The 21,551-nt window shown below is 38.7% G+C and overlaps 1 protein-coding gene across 1 annotated transcript in view; it reads left to right on the top strand.

Moving 5' to 3' along the window:
* The first annotated feature begins 2,092 nt into the window (after positions 1-2,092).
* Positions 2,093-21,551, top strand: part of DOCK2 (dedicator of cytokinesis 2) — a 153,912-nt gene continuing 134,453 nt past the window's right edge. Inside the window, exons 1-13 of the mRNA XM_057378678.1 lie at positions 2,093-2,268; positions 8,233-8,316; positions 11,104-11,144; positions 13,056-13,111; positions 13,256-13,352; positions 14,427-14,575; positions 16,187-16,322; positions 17,708-17,862; positions 18,485-18,566; positions 19,082-19,217; positions 19,772-19,847; positions 20,781-20,857; positions 21,205-21,330. Of these exons, the coding sequence (XP_057234661.1) occupies positions 2,232-2,268; positions 8,233-8,316; positions 11,104-11,144; positions 13,056-13,111; positions 13,256-13,352; positions 14,427-14,575; positions 16,187-16,322; positions 17,708-17,862; positions 18,485-18,566; positions 19,082-19,217; positions 19,772-19,847; positions 20,781-20,857; positions 21,205-21,330 (1,252 nt within the window). The 5' untranslated portion in view covers positions 2,093-2,231. The remainder of the gene's footprint in view (positions 2,269-8,232; positions 8,317-11,103; positions 11,145-13,055; positions 13,112-13,255; positions 13,353-14,426; positions 14,576-16,186; positions 16,323-17,707; positions 17,863-18,484; positions 18,567-19,081; positions 19,218-19,771; positions 19,848-20,780; positions 20,858-21,204; positions 21,331-21,551) is intronic.

Genomic DNA, 21,551 nt, shown 5'->3' with positions numbered 1-21,551 from the left:
GTGGAATATCAATGTGGACCAAATTGGAATAAACACCCCCAGAGACAAAGGATGKAACTGTTGTCCATCTGAATTGTTTAGACTTGTGTTGGGGTTTGTTCTCTGCTGTAAGAACAGAACTTTAGGGTTACTGTGCATGTTTTGCTCTGAGTGCACTTTCCTCTTGCAACAAGAAAGCATTCTGTTTCCCAATCCATTCATTTGGAGTTCCAGGTAGGTTTTTATTCAGACTGTCAGACGAGGTGGTAGCTGAGGGAGATGAAGTGGCAGTGAATTCCAGTAACTGAGGAGTTGCAAAAGCATCATCGTGAAAGTTGCCAGGAGGAAGTGCCAGCAGCTGTGGGCAGTGCTGGGAGCTGCTCTGGGGAAGGGGCTGGCAGTGGGAGGCAGCAAATCCTGCTGGAATTTTGGCCCTCAAGTTGGGAATTGAGGGTGAATTGGGAGGGTACAAGAGGGGATGTGAGGCTGGCCCACAGTGTTTGTGCTGTGCTGTGCAGAATCAGAAAAGTATTGCAGATCTAATCCCRTTTTGCAGGTGAAATTTCTGTATTTTAGATAATTTACTTACAAAAGACAGTGGTATTAAAACTAGGTTTATTAGACCTACTTGGAGAAGCAGGTTTGTCAAGAAATGCTAGAAAGTAACAGTTTTCCTCAGCGCTGTGTTACAGGGAAACACAGCAAGGAAGAGCAATGTAGAACAGGAAAATAAGTCAACCTTTAGGCTAAATAGTGAATGGGAAGGGGGGATTTGCTGCAACAGGGCTTGGGAGGAGTAAGGAAGATAATTACCACTGATTAGGAAGTTACTAYTCAAAACCCATAGTAAAAGATGAAACGGTTCTGCCTCAAGAACTGTTTTTGACAGAATAACAGGATGAAGTGGATTTTCCAGGGATAGAGAAGATKTAGAACTTTTAGATGAAGCTTGTTGTCTATAAATGGAGGTAAGGGGAGGTGCTGGGAGTTCAGCCCACTTTTGTAAACATAATATGACTTTCAATGTTATTTTAGCGACGAGTAATGAGCTAAATCCTTTTCTAAGCTTCTATGTAGATGTGGTTAGGATTAGACCAATTCACGCAAATCTGTGGTGGAAAGGTTAAAGTGATTTTCCTCCAGAAATATTTATCAGAATTCCACATGCAATGAGAGACAGTGGCAGTGTGTGCTCCACATGATTGCTAGCTAAGGCTGAGAAATAAAATGTCAYGTGTTGTCAAAAATGTCCCGATGGATGTAGCATGGCAGTGTTAAACAGTTTGGATAAACAATGATTGCTTAATTGCAATGGGATATCCAGACGACAGGATTGTCAACTGAATTTGTTGTACTGAGCCAAAGATCAAGCAAGCAGTAAATCTGGCAAGTATTTTGTTTGGGTTTTTTAAACTCATGAGTAAAACGCAGATTTTGTGCTTTAAGGTGCCAGACTGCCTTCAATTCAGTATTTTGTCCTTAATCCACATTGAAAACAACTTGGCTTGGTCTTTGCACATCYGAGATGTCCTTACCCAAGTTGGCTCACACTTAGCCCGTGTGGAARCACAGGCTGTAAAAAACGACTTTGGCAGTTTTGTGTTGACAATAAGTCTTTAAGAAAGTACTGCTTTGTTTAGAGAAGAGAGGAAGGAGTAGGAGACTCTCTCTAAACATAAAATGAGAGAAATTAAAAAGAATGGGTGTGGTTTGAAATGTGGCTTTGTCTTCATTTCTCTTACGAGAGGAGATGTGAGAAGCGCAAATCTGTGTTTGAGGACAGGTTAGAAGAGAGGAGCTTTTAAAAGCTCCTCTGAGGAGCATTTGTGAGGTCAAACATTTCGAGTCTGGTGTTGGTCTGGTGTCCAGGGCTGAAGTGACCCTTGGTCAGAGGTTGTCGCTGTGTCCGGGCAGCGCACTGCTCTGCAGTCCGGGGGTGGTGCCACACACTCCTGGGGTGGGTTTGGCCCTTTTTTCCTGCTGATGTGTTTACAGTGACATCGTGCAAGAGAAACACCCAGTTTGGGATTCCCCTCCCCCATGACACCGGGCACAATATCTGTAGTTGAGAAAAGAGGAAGGAAGCTCCGAGCAGCAGCAAAATCTCGCAGAGCCCTCGCYGCTGCCTCTGAGGGCTGGGGACCGACTGCGCTTCCGGGGCCTGGGTCTGTCACCATCTCCRAGGCTGCATCCCATAAATCTGGGGTTCCTTGGGGGTGGACATCCTTGGGAGCCTCCCGGATTCACGTGTGATGGCACGATGGCACAAGACAGACAAGAGCGGCGTGGGTAAGTACTGGGGGAGCTGCCATTCGAGCGCTGTGTGTGTGTTCTCTGAGCAGGATGTGGGCAGGTGTTCTCTTTGGTGTGRTGGTTTAACACCATCCACCCTACCAGGGTGGCTTAATTGAAACAATCAACTTTGAACAACGTTTTAATCTTTCAAACAGAATAGCCYGAAATACATGAGTATCAGCTTTCCCACTCTCACAGTAACGCARCTTTTCCCACCTTGGTGTTTGAGAAGCAGACTGAATAAGCAGTATATTGTAYAATGTGCAGAAGCCAGAAGCTGTGGGGAACAAATGTAGGGGAAGGGGAATCCTACAGCTGCTTCTGCATGATTGTCACTTGTGGTCAGGGTTACGGAAAAAAAACAATATTTGGGTTGGTAAGCAGTACTTTTTGGAGGGAAAGTAATCTTAAAATGAATGATTTTAACTTGTATGAAGGACTGGAAAAAAAAAGCCTTCAAGGTAGGAGTCAAAGCTAAAGCACTTAAAAGATGCATGCTGATACTTAGTTATTAACCTTCTAAATGCTTCTAAAATTAATWTTTTATTTTAAGTAGGACACAGTGTTTTGTGATTAGCATTAAAAGCCCAACTGGCCTCATGAAATAAACTGGTTTACCAAGAAATTAATAAGAAGAAAATGACATCTTGTTCAAATCCCATGTGCAGCAGTAACGGAATTGCAAAATAGGAGTAGCCTGTTCTGGCGGCAGTTTATACTACACAATAAAAGGTGTCAATATTTTCTGTTTCAATTTTACAAACAGTAGAAAGCACCTAAATTTTGCACTTGTAGCAGTCTGGGTGGTACTTGAAAGGTGCAGCAAACCTCACATKGTAGCATCTCTCTTGTGAAATACTTTGCTTCAAAAACCACTGACAATCCAGAGATGGTTTTTTCCACGTCCAAAACAGAATATAATTTACTCTRGAGTAGGCCACTGGGAAGAAATGTGGCCAAACTGAGTCTACTGAGTCACAAAGCCTGTGAAAGTTGATGTGCTTTTGGAATAATGCACGCTGGAAGCTTTTTCACCCTATAGGGCTATTTTGTCTTCTGTGGTTTTGCAAATGTTTGGGTTTAAGTCTCTGATTACAAACCTCACGCTGAATTTTCAAGTCTCTTATTTGAAGTGTGCCTGATGGCTTTGGTTTCTGCTGATGGGCAGAGTTTCAGTTTGAGAGTTTTGGGCCCACCAAGCTTTGGATGAGCGGAGTACACTGCAGGGCAGGTTTGGAAGACCACACCATCCCTTGGCTATGGTAAAATGCAGCTGTTGTGCCACCAGAGAGAAAATATCTTTATAGAACTAGTTTGGTATGTTAGACTTTCCTGGTTCTTCTAATCCATACTGGCTTTGCTGTGTTTAAGAAGGAAAATAAGTAGCTCAAGCAGCTAAAACCTCCATCTGGCCCCAAGGTTAAGCAAGTGAGGGAATCTGTATTCAGTTGTTATTGGAGATAACAGCTCATTACCTGGGAACTGCAGAGTTACCCTTTGAGAATGATTTGCAGTAAATTAAATCAGCTTCTCACCCACCCAGAGGGTCAGGRCAAGTCTCTGACCTGTGATTTGTCCATTAGAACTGTGTCCATGTTGTGGTTGTTAAGGCACACCTGCTCTGTGGGATTTTAGGGGAGATCCTGAACTTACAATACTGGGACACATTTTTTAGATGTTTCTTTCCRGAAGTCAAGAAATTCTGCTAGGACTGCAAAATATTAACATCTGGGGTTTGTCTGTCTCCTTGCTGAATAATTTCACCCTGTTTTCATGAGAAGGAAATGGTAACAACACCAAGAATTGATCATTTATGAGTACTTTCCTACTCATAAAAGTGGAGCTGCATATTTATGAAATACAACAGGGTGCTCGCTGTGCCTATTAATTAGAAATTGTTTGAATATGCAAAACGCTTGATGTGTTACTGCATCAAAATTGTACCAATTTTTCCTTATGTTAAGGTAAAGTGAAATYAGGAGCTGGTTCAGCCATATTTTAGACTTTATGTTTTTTTTTCAAATTCTGTGTAAGGGTTGAAAAGTAGCCAAGCAAAACAACTTGAAACATGGCTTGTAACAGAAAGATGAGTTTCAAAATCAAACAATGTAATGCTTGAATTTTTTATAAAGACCATCACAAGGACTGCACGTGAAGGAAAACAGCAGCAAGGACAGGTGAGGTTATTAGGCTGATAAATGGCTTCAGTGTTGCAGGTTGGGAGATTTTCCTCAYYATTCCCATCTTGCAGKAGCTTCCAGGTTRTTCATGTAAATAGCAGGGATTTAATCTTCCTCAGACTTTAACACTGAGGAAATGTAGYYTCTYGAGGAAGGGTTCTGTTCCCTGGGTTCCTGTGGCACTTCTAGAGTGCTTCATGTGTGGAAGTTCCCAAGCAAGGTACACAATAGGAGGATTTTTTTTGTTTTCCGCTGGCCGTTTTCTAAGTTGAGGAGGACATGTAGTTTAAATTAGAGAATGTTAACTCTTTTGTGTCCCCACAGCCCCCCGTGTATTTGAGTGTACACAGGTGTTCATCTAGTGGGGGAGTGTGCATGTCAGATCCCACAGCTCTGGYTGCAAAAAATGAGGAGTTAAATGGAAACAGGGATTTTCTTCAGCACTCAGTTTTTCCTACTGGGATGGACTCTGGTAGATCTTTATTCACCCCAGCTCTGGCTGTGAAGGTGATGGCAGAACCACACTGAAAGTGCTGAGAGTCCCTGACAGGAAAGGATTCTTTGGGCTGTTTCATGGAACTGAGGGAATTGTTCCCATCTTCCCGAGGTTCAATTCCAAGCCCACTCAGGCCTGAGCAGGGGTCAGTTTGGAAAGCTGGTTGTGTCGGCAGTTTTACCCAGCATTTTCCACTTGCTCTCTGATCAATATTGGTGCTGTGGTGTGCTGGCCTTCAGCTCATCCCCTGAGGGAGCTCAAACACCTGGAATCTCAGGGCTTTTGCACTGGGCTGTTTGATTGTTTGCTGTGTCATGTGTGTGCTATAAAATAACCACAGAGGTTATGGTGAGCTCTGAAGAGATGGTTTTCATTGTTTGCTCATTCAGGTGAAAGTCTTCCAACTCAGTGAGCTGTAAAGTCCTTATTTAGGAACTGTCATAAAGYTGGAGTTGCTGGGCATTCCCTGTGCCATCCTGGCAGCGTCTGGGTGCAGATACACTGAGGATGGGAGCAACTCAGGCTGCTGCTGGGGTGGGCATCTGCCTTCCAAACTGTCCCACTAATCTTACTGCCATGACTTCAGCAGCTCCAGGGGTCAGTAATTGCTGTTAGGATTTAGGATGAATGCTGGGGTCTTCAAGCAGGTCCCTTTGTGTGCCTTGAGGATGCTGACTCATTTTGTATTTATGGCTGGGATACAGGATGCCAGGCAGTGGAGTAGTAGGAAGGTTCTTCAGAGTGATTTGGAAGGGCTTTTATTTCTACTCGCTGGAGAGTTTATGTTTTAAATAGTCTACAACCTGTTGTGAACATCCCACAAAAAAAAAAACCCAAAAAAACAAAAAACCAAAAAACCTTGAATTGCACATGGTGTTCTCATATACTATTTTTGAAGAGAAAAATGAGTTAAATACGTGTTTTTGCACACACAGGATCCCAAAAAGGGATGGAGGAATAGGAACCCTCCTTTTGGCTGGTGAGCTCTGAGGTGATACCCACAAATATAGGAGGATCCCAGTCTGTAAGGAAAATTAGATCACTCACAGCTGACAGAAAACACAATTGGATATAATAATCAAATTTCCATTCATGTTAATAATTACAACAATAGCAGGTGTGCTGGTTAAGCTGTCTGGTGTTGTAGGTAAGACCTGTGGATGTAGTGATGGTGTTGGGTTATTGGTCACATTTTATGTGAGYAGTTTGGGAGGTACCTTATCATGAAATGTGTGGATAGGTCTATAGCTAAAAACTTTTTATGGGGATTTTTTAAACTCATCCTACCAAACAATCCAAGTTCTACAGTAAAAATCCCTCATAAGTTTCCACTTACTCATTTAGAAAAGTCTAAGCTGCTGCAGCCACTTCCTCTGCCAGTTTGTTACTGCACTTTCCAATACATTCAGGGCTGGTAAATGAAGCCTTAAGAGAGCAAAACCGAAACRCAGTGTAAATATATGACTCAGTAATTTGCATCCATATTTTGAGACAGCTACAGCTAAGCAGAGCAATGCATATTTTGAAATCTAAAGTTATTTGCTGATCAACAGTAATCCTGGTCTTCATGGACTTTTCAGGGAAATAATATAAGAATATGACCCTGCACACACATCCCAAACACTCCAAGGAAATGTCTCTTGAAATGTCATGATAACTTTTGGGAGTTGTTTGCCATCCTGCACTTCTGGAAAAGAGACCAGTCAATATAAATACACATGTASTGTACTACATAAACTCCATTTTGTGTTGAGCTAAGGCAGCTCTGAGGAAGTGTTTTCAAGGTTCTCTTGAATAAACAGCTAAATTTGGGCAGCAGAGCCTCACTTCAAAATTATGCTCCATTTATTCCTCTCCATATATTGAATGATTCAAGCCTTGCTCTCCCCACTCAGGAGGAGGAGCTGCTGGGAACCTGTTCATGTCAACAAAAATAAGAACTTATTCTTGGTCCAGCAAGCTTATTCAATCCAAAATTCCTCTAGTTTCTGTTCCAGAAGTGTAACAAATATAATTATGTCAAAAGAAATATAATTTATGGAATACTTGTAAAGTGAAGAGGATGAATCTACTTAGCTCTACACTCCTACTTTGGGCATTTTCATGGAAGGCAAATTTATTTTGAGACTTTATTAATTTTAGTAAAATAAAKAAGTAAAATCCTTAAATAAAATGTTTCATTATATGTGTTGGCCTAGCAAAGATCAATATTCTGCTTTAGAAACCTAGTAGAGGGAGCAAAAGGAATGAGGGAAGATGCTGAAGGTAAATCTGTTTTATGGCTCAGCTGCCCCTCATCCAAACTCCTCCAGGTTCATTTGCTCTGGGTGGCTGAAGGGGTCACTCCAGGAGCCAGGGCAGAGCTCTGCTCACCAACCCCTTCCCTGCACTCCTGGGGTCACTGTGAGCACCCAGAGCCCTGTCCCCCTGCACAGTTTCACTGGCATTTAGGGGTTTGGATTTTAATCCATTTCCCTGTGTGACTGCAGCTTCAACAACCCATTCTATTCTCATGGTGTTGTAGAGGCCTCTAACCCCCCCAAGCCCACGAACAAAAAAAATTACAGGGGCACAGTTACCATAGAAGCCCACATCCTGTAACCCTGGAACAAAACTGGTGAGGAGGTTTATTGTCGTGAATTCTCTGTGAAACTTTGCTGTTTCTTAACCACATATAGATAAGCTTCTGATTAGAGCTCTTTGAAAATCGTCTGCTCTTGTGTTCTTTTCAGACTCATACAGAGAATACAGAAAATTATGAAACATGCTTCTCTTTCCATATGAAATACAGTTTCATGAAATTAAAGCATCTAAACTCAGGAAAGAATTCAGTAAATTCAGTTTTCACAGGCATTTCTGTGCCCTTTCCTACCAGTGCAGCCCTAAATTTCTGTACACTGAGTGCTTAAATCTTTTGGGCCAGTAAAAAAACAATTCCCCAGCACTGTGGTTGTGTATTTATCAAAGACCTGCATCTGAAGAGGTTCTCCTCAATCCTGAGCCCAGCAGTGCTGATCAATAGCTGGTTTCCACTTGCTGAGTTTACTGTGGGCTTAGTTTGTTTGGTTTTTGTTTTCAGCACTGGCCATTTCCACCACCTTTCCATTCTCACAAGARAAGAGATTATTTAAAGATAACATATGGAGCTTCTTGTTAGAATTATAGTTCTGTTTGTCTAGCCTTATGTATTTATCCCAGCATCCAAATCTTAATAACCATGTCTGGTTTTTWATTTAACTGTAGTGTATTGAAAAATAGTATTTTCATCCTTTCATTTTCCAGCTATATACAATTTCAAAGGCACAGGGATCCCACAGCTGCCTCTACAGATTGGTGATGTGGTCCATATCTTGGAGTCCTGCGAAGGTAAGTCACATTTCCCATTTATTTGTGAATAGGATAATTCTTTCACCTCACACCAGTTCCCTGCGTTACATCAGCAGCTGTCTAATGCTCCTATTTTAGTGGTGGTGGTGGTCTATTTTGAGGAAGAACCTAATCTTTTCTGAAGGGCCAAAATTAGACATATTGTACATGTGGTTTTTTGGGACTCCTTTACCTAATGAGGAAGTCGTAAAGGTGAATGTACAGCTCACGAAGTTTTTGTCAGCTTGTGATATACCTCWTGGAAGTTACACTAAATTTGAGTTTTAAATTTAAAACTTAATTAAAAATTAAATTTTAATTAGGTTTTATTTCAAACTAAATATTTGTTGCTAGGAGATATTCAGCACCCTTTTCATCCTGTAGGATAAGAAGGACACCCAGTTAATGACATCTGAGTGTCACCATGATAGAAACAGCTCTAAAAACCGTCCAGCAACTCACTGAACATGTTAAGCAGCAGAAGTTCAGGTCAAGCTATGACAGACATTCAATTCCTTCTGTCAGACCAATAAGCCTGACAGAGCTACTGAGGTTTTCATTAATATAAAGCAAGGAGGGTATAGTTATTACTCTTACTACAGTGACATTTGCAGACACCTAACTGCTAAGAGTGATTTATTTTCAATTTGCAGTGATGCTCTTKACTGGGTCAAGAGTTTTAAAATAAATCATGAAGTGCTCAAAGTTTTGTAAAATATATTGTGGAATTATCTTCTTCAACTRCTTCTGCTGCTGGAACGTGTGCCTGTTGTATCTTATTAGCTGTAGTTGTGTGAAAATGGGAGGTCGATTGCTGCATTATACAGTGGCAGAGCCAGCTCAGTGTCGAGATGTTTGGTGCATTGAGGTCACAAAGCTGCAAAGAGCCTGAAGCTGTTTGAGCCCAGCCCATTCCACCACACAGAGCTCTGGGTTGTTTTGTACGGAAACAACAAAGGATTTGAGAGAGGAGCACCCAAGACACCAGGTTTATCGTGTACTGGAACACAAAACCATAATTATTTATCTTCTGTTCGTAAGATAAATTCAGTATCTTTAAGCATCAGTGAAAACACTGATGTCACTCAGCAGTCAAAAAATGCTTCTCTCAGAGTCACAATGATTCATGTCCTCTCCTATAAAACAATTCTTTAAGCCTCCATCCTAAACATTTGGGCTGAGAATAAAACACCCGCACAAACCAGGACCCTCCTCATCCCTGTACTGTCTGTTGCAGAAATAGCATTTCAGGTTTTTTATTCCTGTGGTACATTTGTTATCAGTCCAGCTTATTGAGTTAGGTGCTGATCTTATGGGGTTATTTTTTTATTTAAAAACCTTTTCTGAAACCTCTGCCCTTGATATGCTCTGTCATGCCTTGCTTCATGAAATATATTGGYCAATGAAGAAGTGAAATCCTTCTCCTCGTGTGAGTGAAGTTCATCTTTTATCAGMTATCTTCCAAATCTGCTGCCAGCTGCAGCTGGCGAGTAACCAACAGTGACAGGTTTCTTCCCTGCTCGTTTTATGTCCTATTTTAGTTGGGTTTGCATGCACAAAATTTATGCACAGAACATATAAGGGCTGTGATAGCAAATGGGATGAAACAAATTTTACATACTTGGTTGTAAATTGAGACTATGTGCAAATAATTCCGTTTTAGCAGTAAAACATTGGAATTTTATTGTTGAGAAAACACTGAGGGAAAAAATAATCTGTCCTGAGTCTTTCTTTGAGGTCAACAATCATCCTGTGACTTTTTTAACATTATCTTTATGTCTGGTGTTTGCAGTTTATTTTTTTTTTTATGCTCTGCTTGCATGGCTGTAATAYCTGTGCTGTGATAGAAATGGTGAGAGAGAAAGAGTGATAGCAAAGAGATCTTACCTGTTCATGAAATTATAATCAGAAAATGTGTGTGTGCTTTTAGTCATAAATTCTTTCTATGGGCTAAAAAAAAAAAAGTATTCAACTGACTTTAACAATGTTACTTACTGTGCAGGTGATCTTTCATGTTGGGCTGTAAGCACAGTAAATATGGTTCCTGATCTAATTTAGTAACGTTGAACTCTGCTTTTTATGTTTTTTTTGTAGTTTATTTTGACTTAATTGTGGAATAGATGGGGCGAAGCCTGAATCAATTTTTAATCTGCCCCTACTGCAGTACTGCACTCCTGTCTTTCAGAAGGGCTTTTGGTCACAAATGGAGCAGAAGCCCTATAATAGCCCTGAGTTTTCTTGAGATTCCAACTTGAACTCCACACGAGGAGGCTGTTTATTTGACTTGAGTCTAAAATCTGTAATTCCTCATGGCAGAAAAATGGCTTCATYTTATCACATTCATGGGAATTGGATATGTAATAACCATGTGCTCTATTGAATTAATACCGGGCTAGAACACAGTAAGAGCTTCATGGGCTACCCAGAAGCATCGGTGATTGTGGCTGAGACAGAAATATAAATGTGTGCATATATTACACTGAAAAATTATTTATTCTACCTTTCCTATGTGAGCGTGGGGTATTAAATTCTGTGTATAATTATCTGTACTTACTGTGCGAGACTTGAAAGTAAACAATATAATAATATTTGATAAAATGCAAGTCAYACTTAATATAATCCCTGCTTTCACTTTAATCTATGCATATTTGAAGTAACTGTTAATTTTTACAAATACGGTGCGAGGTATTTCTTACATGAAATAAACCTCATGACTTTGTGCATGCAATGCACATGACTTTTCAATGCATGTTTGTTGTCATACCAAGTAACCTTTCTTCTTTTTAGGTTGGTACAAGGGTTACCTTGTAAGGTACAAAGGAGCAGAGGTAAGACCRCRCKGTTCATTCCTGTGAGATGGTTCTTYAGGAATCAACCCATGAATTTTAGTATCTCTTAGTAGATAGCTGACCTGAGAGATCTTAATAGGACTGTGTCCAGCTTCTTTCCTTTCAAGATGAATATAAYTATCAGCATTTATCCTGGACAATGTTGGTAAACAGAAGTCAGGACTAGGAAAAGCAGATAATGAAGAAGAAAGGACWGTGCCGTCAGGTGTTGAAGACACCATTTGAATTTAATTTTCACTTAATTTGCTGCTAGATGTGTTTGTTTCTGTACTTTTTCTAGGGATTCTTTAGGCTACAAACATTATAAACAACTTGTATGAGGCTTAAATTCTTAAATATCTCTAATGTACAGAACTCATATTCATTTTTTTAGAAGTCAAAACTCTTAAATCTGAAAATGGAAAGCCACAGATKAATAGTTTTTACCCTGAGTATGAYAACTCCTGAGTTRAGTAGCAAGAAAAYTACTTCTTAATTTGAAATTCACTTTTCTAGAAGAAAACCATTTTTGTTTGTAACTTCCTCTTCCTATAAGATTTTCTAGGGAGCAGCAATGCAGATACATTAAAATTTTMCATTTGTGTTTTAATTACTTTGACATTTCTTTTGACTAAAAATGTTATTACTATTTATTCTATGTAATATTATTTTAATCAACTAAAATTTAGCCTAAAACTAAAAAGGGAAAATATTTACCAGAACTAACCACTCCCTTTTAACTAATTCTTAATTAATTCCTAATATTGCTAAAGGGTTTCAAGATCAACATRCATAACATGCTTTAAGAATTATTATTAATTTAGTGTACTGAGATAACACTCAATTTACTGTTACTGGGACCTTCTTTTGCTTTGCTTCTTCACAGTCTTTTTTGATCTTAAATCTTAATGAAAAAACATGGAAGTGATAAGCATGATTGTGTTTTGATTAAGATCCAGTRCTTAAAAGAAAATGGTTATAAAAGCTGAAATCTAATTTGGAGAAAGGCTTTGTAAAGTAACAGATTTGTTACTGAATTATTATGGTACTGGAAGTACAATGAATGAGTTATTGAATAGAGAAAAATCCAGGAAGAATCTGTTTAATTACCAAGGTGAGATTTGCCAGTTCCTGTGAGGATTGTCATGGACAGATTGATTGTCAAAAGTTCCTTCAGGATGACTTAAGACATTTCAGCTTTTGTGAGTAAGGACACCTCAATTAAATCACTTTGTCTGGTGGCCGTTTGTTTTCTGCAACAAAAATTCTGTTTCTGTTTGAACAGGTCAGTTAAAATAGATGTTGGTAAGGTCATGAAATTTGGTGTCTCCTTGGCTGCATCTTGTTGGGCATCTCTGCACAGCCCTAAGGAGCAGAAAATGAGGCTGCAATCCCAGCTGCAGTGGGGCCATGCACACCTGGGAGGRCTGAGGGTTTATGGCTTTATTTAGTGTCTCCCTTCCTTGTGCATTGCAAATATTTCTATCAGCATGCAATGATCCTCCATCAGTGCCTCTCCTTTGGTTTGATAACCAAGCTGATCTCCAGATTAGATTGTCTTTTTGTCCAGGAAAGTGGAATATATGGCACAATGCACAGACAAAATGTTGCTTTGCTGAATTTAAATTACATTATATTAAATAGTATTTAATTGAACTGTTTTCTGGGGTGGAAAATGGTGGTTCTTATATAGAAAGATGCCTATGCATTCTTTATTTGCAGAGATATAACAAAACTTYTGTTATTTGTTGGTCAATTAGAAATGCATCTATCTGGATAAAAAACCAGATAATCTGCAGTTAATTTGGGTATTACAGTTTGTCATTACATTTTATGTTCATAATCATGGTTGTTACCTTAATGTTCTTGGAAAATAAGTGTGGATTTATATTTTTCTTCTCCTTCAAAAAGGGAATATTTCCTAAATCCTTCATCCACATCAAGGAAGCTACTGCTGAAAAGAAAAGGTATTGAATTTATCTGTTTTATTACRTTATTGAACTTCTTCTAAATAATGAGTTTTTAGCTTTTATGTGCCTCACTCACAGTAACTATAATATACACCAYGAAATGCAGACACTTTTTGTGATAAGTTTCCTTCTCTTTCTTAGACATACAGAAAATGTCATACCTGCTGAGATTCCCTTAGTCCAAGAAGTCACCACTACTCTCTGGGAATGGGGAAGCATCTGGAAGCAGCTCTATGTGGTAGGATGTTTTCCATGCTGTTTGTTGCTTGTTAGTTGGTCCTTTTCATGCACACTGGGGCCTCATTCAAACTTACATCTTCTCCTACATTCAGGGCAAGGTCTGGGTGGATTTAAGAAATTTCTTCTTCACTAGTGAGATTTTCTTCTGTGGCTTTAAAGACCTAGTGACTTTAAGTCTAGGCCAACCATCRGCCTTGGACTGGATGATCTTGAAGGTCTTTTCCAACCTGGATGGTTCTGAGATTCTGTACGGGGAAAGCTGACTTCCTGCTGAGCAGTGGTGTAACTTCATGCTCATTGTTTGAACCTTGAATATCCCGTACATGACACATTTTTCATAATTTTGATTTTTAGAGTTGAAAAGTTTCCAGATAGGAGTATAACACGTAACTAAGATGCATTTCAAAAAGATTTCATGGAATGCTAGAGCAGAAGTTATTCAAGGGTTACTGTGAGCATGTAGCTATTAACATTGGCAATTTCAATAATTGTGCTGACTGTTCCAGGATCCCAGCCACTCAATTCTGCTTTATTTTTTTTTGGGGGGGAAAGAAATCTTGAATATGCTGTGCTTTTCTGAAACATGCCATTGTTAGTCTTGTTGATTAAGTCAGCAATGAAAACCTTTCTTTATTTTCAGTGAATGACAGTAGAGCTGTTTTAGTGACTTCTTTTCTCTTAAATGTGTTAACACCACTATCAAATATTGTTCCCAGCATGCTCTTATCTGTATCTCATACAGAAGTTAACTGTTTTGGTAATGTTTTCTCTTGATGAGAATTTGTTAACGAATTTTAATCAGCACTATTAAATGAAACGAAAATATCACAATTCCCTATCCTGATACAAACTGCTCAAATTTMATGTAATTTCTTTATGATCACGAGRTTTTCYRTYCTTAACAATTTGTGTGATGARAGGAAAAAGGCAGGCTCATTACTTTGCTTACTTCTAGTTCCTGCTATCATTTAGCATCAAATATTGCATGTAGCCTTCAGTTCTCAAGACCAGTGTTTCACTTCAACTCAAAACCTGAAACTTATTGAGGTTATTCTTATTTTCTCTCTCTTAGACAAATAAGAAAGCCCGGTTCCAGCAGGTGCAGTCCATGATGTGTGACTTGATGGAGTGGCGGTCACAGCTTCTGTCCGGCACTTTGCCAAAAGATGAGCTCAAAGAACTCAAACAGAAGGTCACATCCAAAATTGACTATGGGAACAAGTAAGTGGCCCATACARCTTCTGGAAACATGATTTGTTTTAAGACACAACACCACAGGGCTGATTATAAAGTTTTAATGTTTAAAGGTTTGTAATTCAGAAGTGTGGTTCATATTGAATCTTCTTTTTCAGGCTTCTCCCTATTACTCCTGTGCTAATGGAGGATACAATGATGAGGTTTCTCAAAGCAAAATGCATTTTCAAAATATTAATGTATTTCTTAATATGTGAATTGTGGTGATTTGAGGTCAAATAACTGGCCTCTATRTTCATATATCACCAGTGTCTTGGGCCCAAAACTTGTCCATCCTTCACAAACATGGCTTATGTCCAGCAGTGTTAGAGATCTTCAAAAGCGGGGCTGGCAAACTGGGCTAAGTGTGCAAACAAACACACACATACCCACACCCAGCTCACCTGGGAATTTCCAGGCAGAACTCTGATTCTGGTAGTAGATGTGAAGCTGCCAGGGACAGAATAGTTACTTGACAAAATGTCTTGTCTGCTCCCTGCTCAGTCACTGCAACTCAACGTATTTTTTGGCAAAATTGTGGGTTTGTGCGAGGTCAGTGGTGTTTCACCGTCTGATAAAGGGAGAGAGAGCTTGGTAAACAAATCATCGCAGTATGTTGTTACAGGCATTAGAGCCTGCTATAAACTGTGTTTAGCTATTTTAAGTGGCAGTGGTTGTTGTGGCCTGAAGGTCTCTCTGTAGCTGAAAGTCTACAATTACCTGTGGCTACACATAAAAAATGACCACAAAATGTTATGAAATTCTTATCTCGTTCACTGTGATTTGGATGCAAATCTACAACAAATTGTATTCATAGAGAGCACASTGTGAAAAACACATATCCTACTGCACTGTGCAGAGCTGAATGGTCACTCAAAATCAGAATTTTCTTTGAAGTGCTCCAATCAAAGAAGCCCAGCTGTGATTAAGACAACATTTAAATTCATTTGCTTTCAGATTTTTGTTTTCCTGCTCTTWTAYTCTTTCTGTATTCTTTCAGTAAAYTGCTTCCTTTGGAGGAGTAGGGGGWTGTTTAAAATYATTKGGATTGCAAGCTGGATAGTGTTTGTAAGCTCCAGAGGATGTGGGGTTGAGTTGCTGGTGTGAAGGAAACTTGCCAGACTGTGAAGAAGGGACCACTGTGAGAGAGGGGAAAAACGAGTGGCAGGGAAAAAAGGCATGATTTGTATGAGAGTAGAGCAAAACAGAACAGAGTTAAGTGTTGGAAATGAAAAGGTGAGAGAACAACATAAAAGCAGAAGGTAACAGGAATATTCTGCACATCTTGATTACAAATGTTGAATGTTAAAAGCTAAAAGTGATGAAGACTKCTAAAAGTCATTGAACAGGGTGAATCTGTTTTGTGTGAGAAGCATTTCAATGCTTTGGTGTTATTACTATGAATGCCTAAATATTGTAAAGCAGCTTAAAAAAAATCATGGAGTGTAGTTACAATTTTTTTTTCAGTGAAATGCTGTTGCATGTATTTAAATTTTGTAACTTTAAAACTTCAAGTGTCCTTAAAGTTTTATTACTTTTCTAATGTTCCTTTATATAGAAGGAAATAACCATACCATGGTGCCTTTTGTATTTTCACAGAATACTTGAGCTAGACCTGATAGTTAGAGATGAAGATGGAAATATCTTGGATCCAGATAAAACCAGTGTTATCAGCCTATTTCATGCACATGAAGAAGCAACTAATAAAATCACTGAGAGAATAAAGGAGGAAATGGTAGGAATGACTTGTGCTTCCTTTACTAAAACCCAAGCAAAAACTAATCTAAGAGTTGTAGGATGGAATCTTCTGCCATAAAAGTTGGTAGAAACATTTGCTTCTGAGTTTATTAAGTGTAGATCCACATTTGTGTTATGGCTGTGACTGAGGCTTGAGTAGTTGCATTTGTGCACTGAATTTGGGCTGCGAGTTGGGCTGGAAGCTTGGGTCTCAAATAGGTTCTAAACCCATTCTTGGGTGGAAATCATTTCAATTGAATGGAAATATGTCTCTCATGACAATTCCATCCATGGACTACCCAACAGGCTGAATTGCACAGTGAATAGTTACACACTCAGAGCTCAGGCTGCAAACCAGGACTGACCACAGCTTGTTTTCACAAGATTATATGACTACACTGGTTGTTTGCTCAGTAATGCTGCTTGTCCAGTTAGTCTGACGAGGCTGAAGAACTGAAGCTCACTGAAGAGGAACTAAAGTGAACTCAGCATAATCTTGTGGACACCAGAAGTCCGTGTGCCAAAGCAAAGCTGACAAGTGCATAAATTTAATCTTTTAAAATGCAAAGCAGGTGACTGCACTTCCTCGACCTTTTGCAATATTAAATCTCTGCAGGGATTTTTAAGCCTCTTTGGTTCTTTTCTCCATTTATGAGAAAGTAAACTGTAAAAAAGCAAGTAAAACACTTGACAGAAAATAGTTGGTTTGTCATGACACTTCAATAACGCCCATGACAAATCACTGGAAAACACCTTGCAATTAACTGACAATATAAAGAAAATGAAACTTGGGATTCTGTGATAGACTGTGGTGATTTATTTTAAAAATACAGACAAACAATGATTTTAGAAGTGTTAAGAAGCTGCTTCTTGGTGTTTAAAATGGGAGGTGGGCACAATTCAGGAGCCTGTTTTTGAGTCTGTGAACCTGCTCAGCTGTGTCCTGATCTCAGCATGTTATTTGTCTCCTCTTCAAAARGACTTATTTCATTTTGCTATTGCTCCTAGCACACTGGAACCCCACTGTGATGTGGATCATAGGCCTTCTGCTACATCTTACCGTGTTCAAAAATATATTATTTCCAGCTTGTAGGCTTGTCACTGTACTGACATCTTGATACTTGCTTTTCTCTTTAAAAGTGGGGACAATATTTCCTCTTTTAAATCGTTGCCTACAGGCTGAAGAACTGGCCTAAGACATGGAAGTCTGGAATAATAGAATATCTCARGGTGGAGGAGAATTATGTGAATTACTGAGTCCAGCTCCCTGCTCTCTTTTCAAGTTWAACTATTGCATATACTAGAAAGTGAAACTGCTTGAAGTACCCCACCATTTCAATTAATGGATTATTTTTAACTAATGATTTTCYTCCTCCTGAGTAGTCCAAGGATCAGCCAGATTACGCACCGTACGCCCGAATGTCTTCATCCCCCACCCACAGYCTGTATGTCTTTGTGAGGAATTTTGTTTGCCGGATTGGAGAGGATGCAGAACTCTTTATGTCACTGTATGATCCACAGAAATCAACAATTATAAGGTAAAGCTTCTTCCTTTGACTGCAGAAGAGTAGCAAATGCAACCAGCCTGAATGAAGTAGACTGATTGCCAACGTGCTATCATAATATAATAATGCAAAAAAAATATAAATAAAAGGAAGAAAACCAATGGCAAAGTGAAGCATGGATAGATCTAGTTATTGGCTGCTGCTTAAGGTTTCTAAGTTCCCAAATATTTTCATAGGTAATTCCTGGATTAAACATTTCAGAAATTTGAAAAAGCATGAGCCCATTTCAGATTTAAGAGATTGTTCTTGATGGGGAATATGTTGGTGTTTGGAGTAAAGTCCTGATGGGGAGGTGGGGGGAAAGTGGAAAAAAATTAGAGCAATTTATAAATTTCTAGATAGATTAAGATTCTGTTGAGCATACCCATCAAACAGACTGTGATGGTGGTAAAGTTGGCTCAAAAAAAAGGCACCATTTGTGTTATGTTCAAGGTATTCTTTCAAAACTTACTGTTGACATTTGTAGAGTGTTTTTCTTGTCTTTTTAGTCTGGTCTTAGAATTAAACCATTACCACAAAATGTCTTTTACTTTTATACTGTGTAAAAGAAGAATTTTTACATCACTTGACAATGAGATATTTATCTTCCAAACAGCGAGAACTACTTGGTGAGATGGGGGAGTCGAGGCTTTCCAAAGGAAATTGATATGCTCAACAATCTTAAAGTGGTGTTCACAGTAAGTGTTTCCCAGTTTACTTCATATTTGCAAACGGAATTGTCTCTTCTCTGTGGTCACTGTCAGASCTTGTAAAGAGTGAGCAAGAGGAARAAGGAAGCAGAGGTWATCTTAGAAACAGAGCAAGATGACAAGTCACTGAGTTCGTTAAGGCAGTGACAATGTTTCAGTGGCCTTCTTCAGATCAGTTTTCTGCCTCATGAATTTATTGATTACTTGATTTATTTGTTCTCATCTGCTGTATCTCTTGATTGTTATTATTCTCTCTATTTATTTTACCTTACATCTTTTTCAGACTTTAAACTGTCATTTTTTCATCCTTCTTTTGTGCTCAGGTTTTTTTCTTTGTTTTTGGGGGTTTGTTTGGTTTTCTTTTTCTTTTTTTGTTTTTGTTTACCTTATTTTCCCATTGATTGCTAAGGTTCAATTTATTACTGGAGGTCCTTTTTTCAACACCACAACTTGTTTTTTTTTTCCCCAAATAACATTATAATTCTTTTTTGTTTGTATCTTAGGATCTTGGAAATAAAGACCTCAGTAGAGACAAAATWTATTTAGTTTGCCAAATAGTCCGAGTTGGAAGGATGGATCTGAGAGACAGCAATTCWAAGAAATACACACAAGGGCTGCGTCGGCCTTTTGGAGTGGCAGGTACCTGACGGCTCCTGTGCTGTGGCTGAATCAGGATATCAGGGATTTTTGTCAACACTGGACTATAAAATACCTCCAAGACATGTCAGAGTACACAACAGCTCTATCAATTGTCTTCTATAGCTTTTTAAGTCTGTAAAGACTGCACCTACATTAGCGTTTTGGTTCAAGTCAGAAATGTRCTTTTGAATTTAATTTCCTAATTATTCATGTAGTGCCAAGCTGTGCAAGTGAAAGCAGAGAACCAGTTTAATAATAGATTTCCTTGCAGATGAAATAGAGTCAGCATTTATGTCCCAAAAGCACCTCCAAAGCTCTCATACCTGTATTCACAAGTTTAGATTTAAACCATTCTGAATTCTCCCTTCACACAGAAGAATGTTTGTAGTTTGAACATTGCACTAAATGCTCTGCCTCATAAACCCACCCCTGCTGGGCTACACTGCTGGTGAAAAATCTACATTTACCTTGGGGCACAAGAACATTCATAGATAAGAGAAGCTCTTCTGAAATACTTTATATATGTTCTGATGATTTTTCTTTTATTCTTCTAGTCATGGATATTACAGATATCATAAAAGGAAAATCTGAAAGTGATGAAGAAAAGCAGCATTTCATTCCCTTTCATCCGTAAGACAGTTGCAGATATCTTTTTTTAAACATATAAGAAAATATTTATCTCTTGGGCTGTAACAATATGTAAAATGGTCAAAGAATAAGAAAGTTTTCCTTWAAMAATTTTATTTTKTRATAGTGCTAATTATTTAAGTATGARTTKAAAAGACATTTAAGACTTKCAGGGAGKGRTACCACAGCACATTAAATTAATTTATAATTCYATGAATGTGCTCCTTCAGACTGCTGGTACATTGTCCTGTTTCACAAACCCAAGTTAAACAGTTAAAAGTAAGCTTTACAAACAAGGATAACTAYTACTTTATGGGYTTGGGTCTTGAATACATGAAAARTCTGAGTWAAAACTATTTCCTTTTAAAAGTAATAGAATTATCATATACTGTCTTCAGAAGAAAGGGCAGAGCAGCTCCCTAAAAATGTGATGTTCACAGATCAGATGCAGAGATACCAGTGGAAATACTGGAAATAACTCCATGTGTCCTACATAGCACTCCTGCTAAGTAATATGGAGGATAAATTTATTTMTGAAAGACCCAGGTATGAAACAGTGGTTTATTATTTCACTTGTTTCAAATTTGACCCAACAGAATTTGTTTCTAAATTCGAAAGTAGCTGATAAAAATTCTGAGTTCATTTATCTGGCTATTTGTCAGGGAAAGTGGTCTGAGCTGGCGTGGCATGTTGGTGAGTGCATTCATATTGGCACTGTCACAAAACACCATTCGTGTCTGTTGACTGAATCTTTTTCACTTCAGTGTACACACAACTGAATGTGAGTGGGCTGCMACTTGAGTGAGACACAATGAAATAMAAAAYGTACCACAATAAGGCAATTCTGCTGAGACTGAGGCTGTTCCTTATGTTCTAAATGGTGTCTGATGTATTTAGCACTTAGTTCCTTAGCAGACATTGTTGTTTCTCTTGCAGGGTAGTGGCAGAGAATGACTTTTTACACAGTCTCCTAAGCAAAATCACTGCATCAAAAGGAGACAGTGGTGGACAAGGTAAAGTACATTTTTATTATTTTCTTTTTAAGTAATGCGTATTTTTGTGAAACTTCATTTTATGTTGGAGCTGTAGCACCACCATGGTGGGTCACCTTTGAACCTGGAATCGAGGAACCATGAGTTTGTTGTGGAATCTTATGGACTGTTTAAATCARTAGTGACAGTTTTGCATTAAAGAGTTTTACTTTCATCTATAGGAATAGAGGAAAACAAATTCTTATCCCTATTTTGGTGGGCCAAAGAGGCAACCATCTGAAGACAGATTCTTTTCTTCCCCTACTAAAAAAAGTAATCTTTTTTTTTTTTTTTTTTTTTTTTTTTTTTTTTTTTTTTTTTTTTAATAGGTCTGTGGGTAACTGTGAAGATGCTGGTTGGAGATGTGATTCAGACTAGGAAGGATTACCCACACCTTGTAGACAGAACCACCGTTGTTGCTAGAAAGCTGGGATTCCCTGAAATAATCATGCCAGGTAGGAGGTGCCTTGCTCTCTAAAAGGAAGGGATTTCTTCTCATTCCCTATGTTAATAAACATCAGCTGCTGCCTTATTTCTGTAATGGGTAACTYAGAGGCTCTTTAGAATTCATTCATGGTAAGTTTTGTTCCCATATTAAAGGCTTATATAAAACAGTGAAATCCTTGGAAAGTAGTTGCTAGTACTTAAACAGGAAAAACGAAATCCAGACAGTGAG

The sequence above is a fragment of the Malurus melanocephalus genome, unplaced genomic scaffold, assembly GCF_030028575.1.
Source record: "Malurus melanocephalus ecotype Western Australia unplaced genomic scaffold, MMel_1.1 scaffold_370, whole genome shotgun sequence".
NCBI classification, from domain to species: Eukaryota; Metazoa; Chordata; class Aves; order Passeriformes; family Maluridae; genus Malurus; species Malurus melanocephalus.
This window is presented reverse-complemented; position numbering and strand designations above follow the sequence as displayed.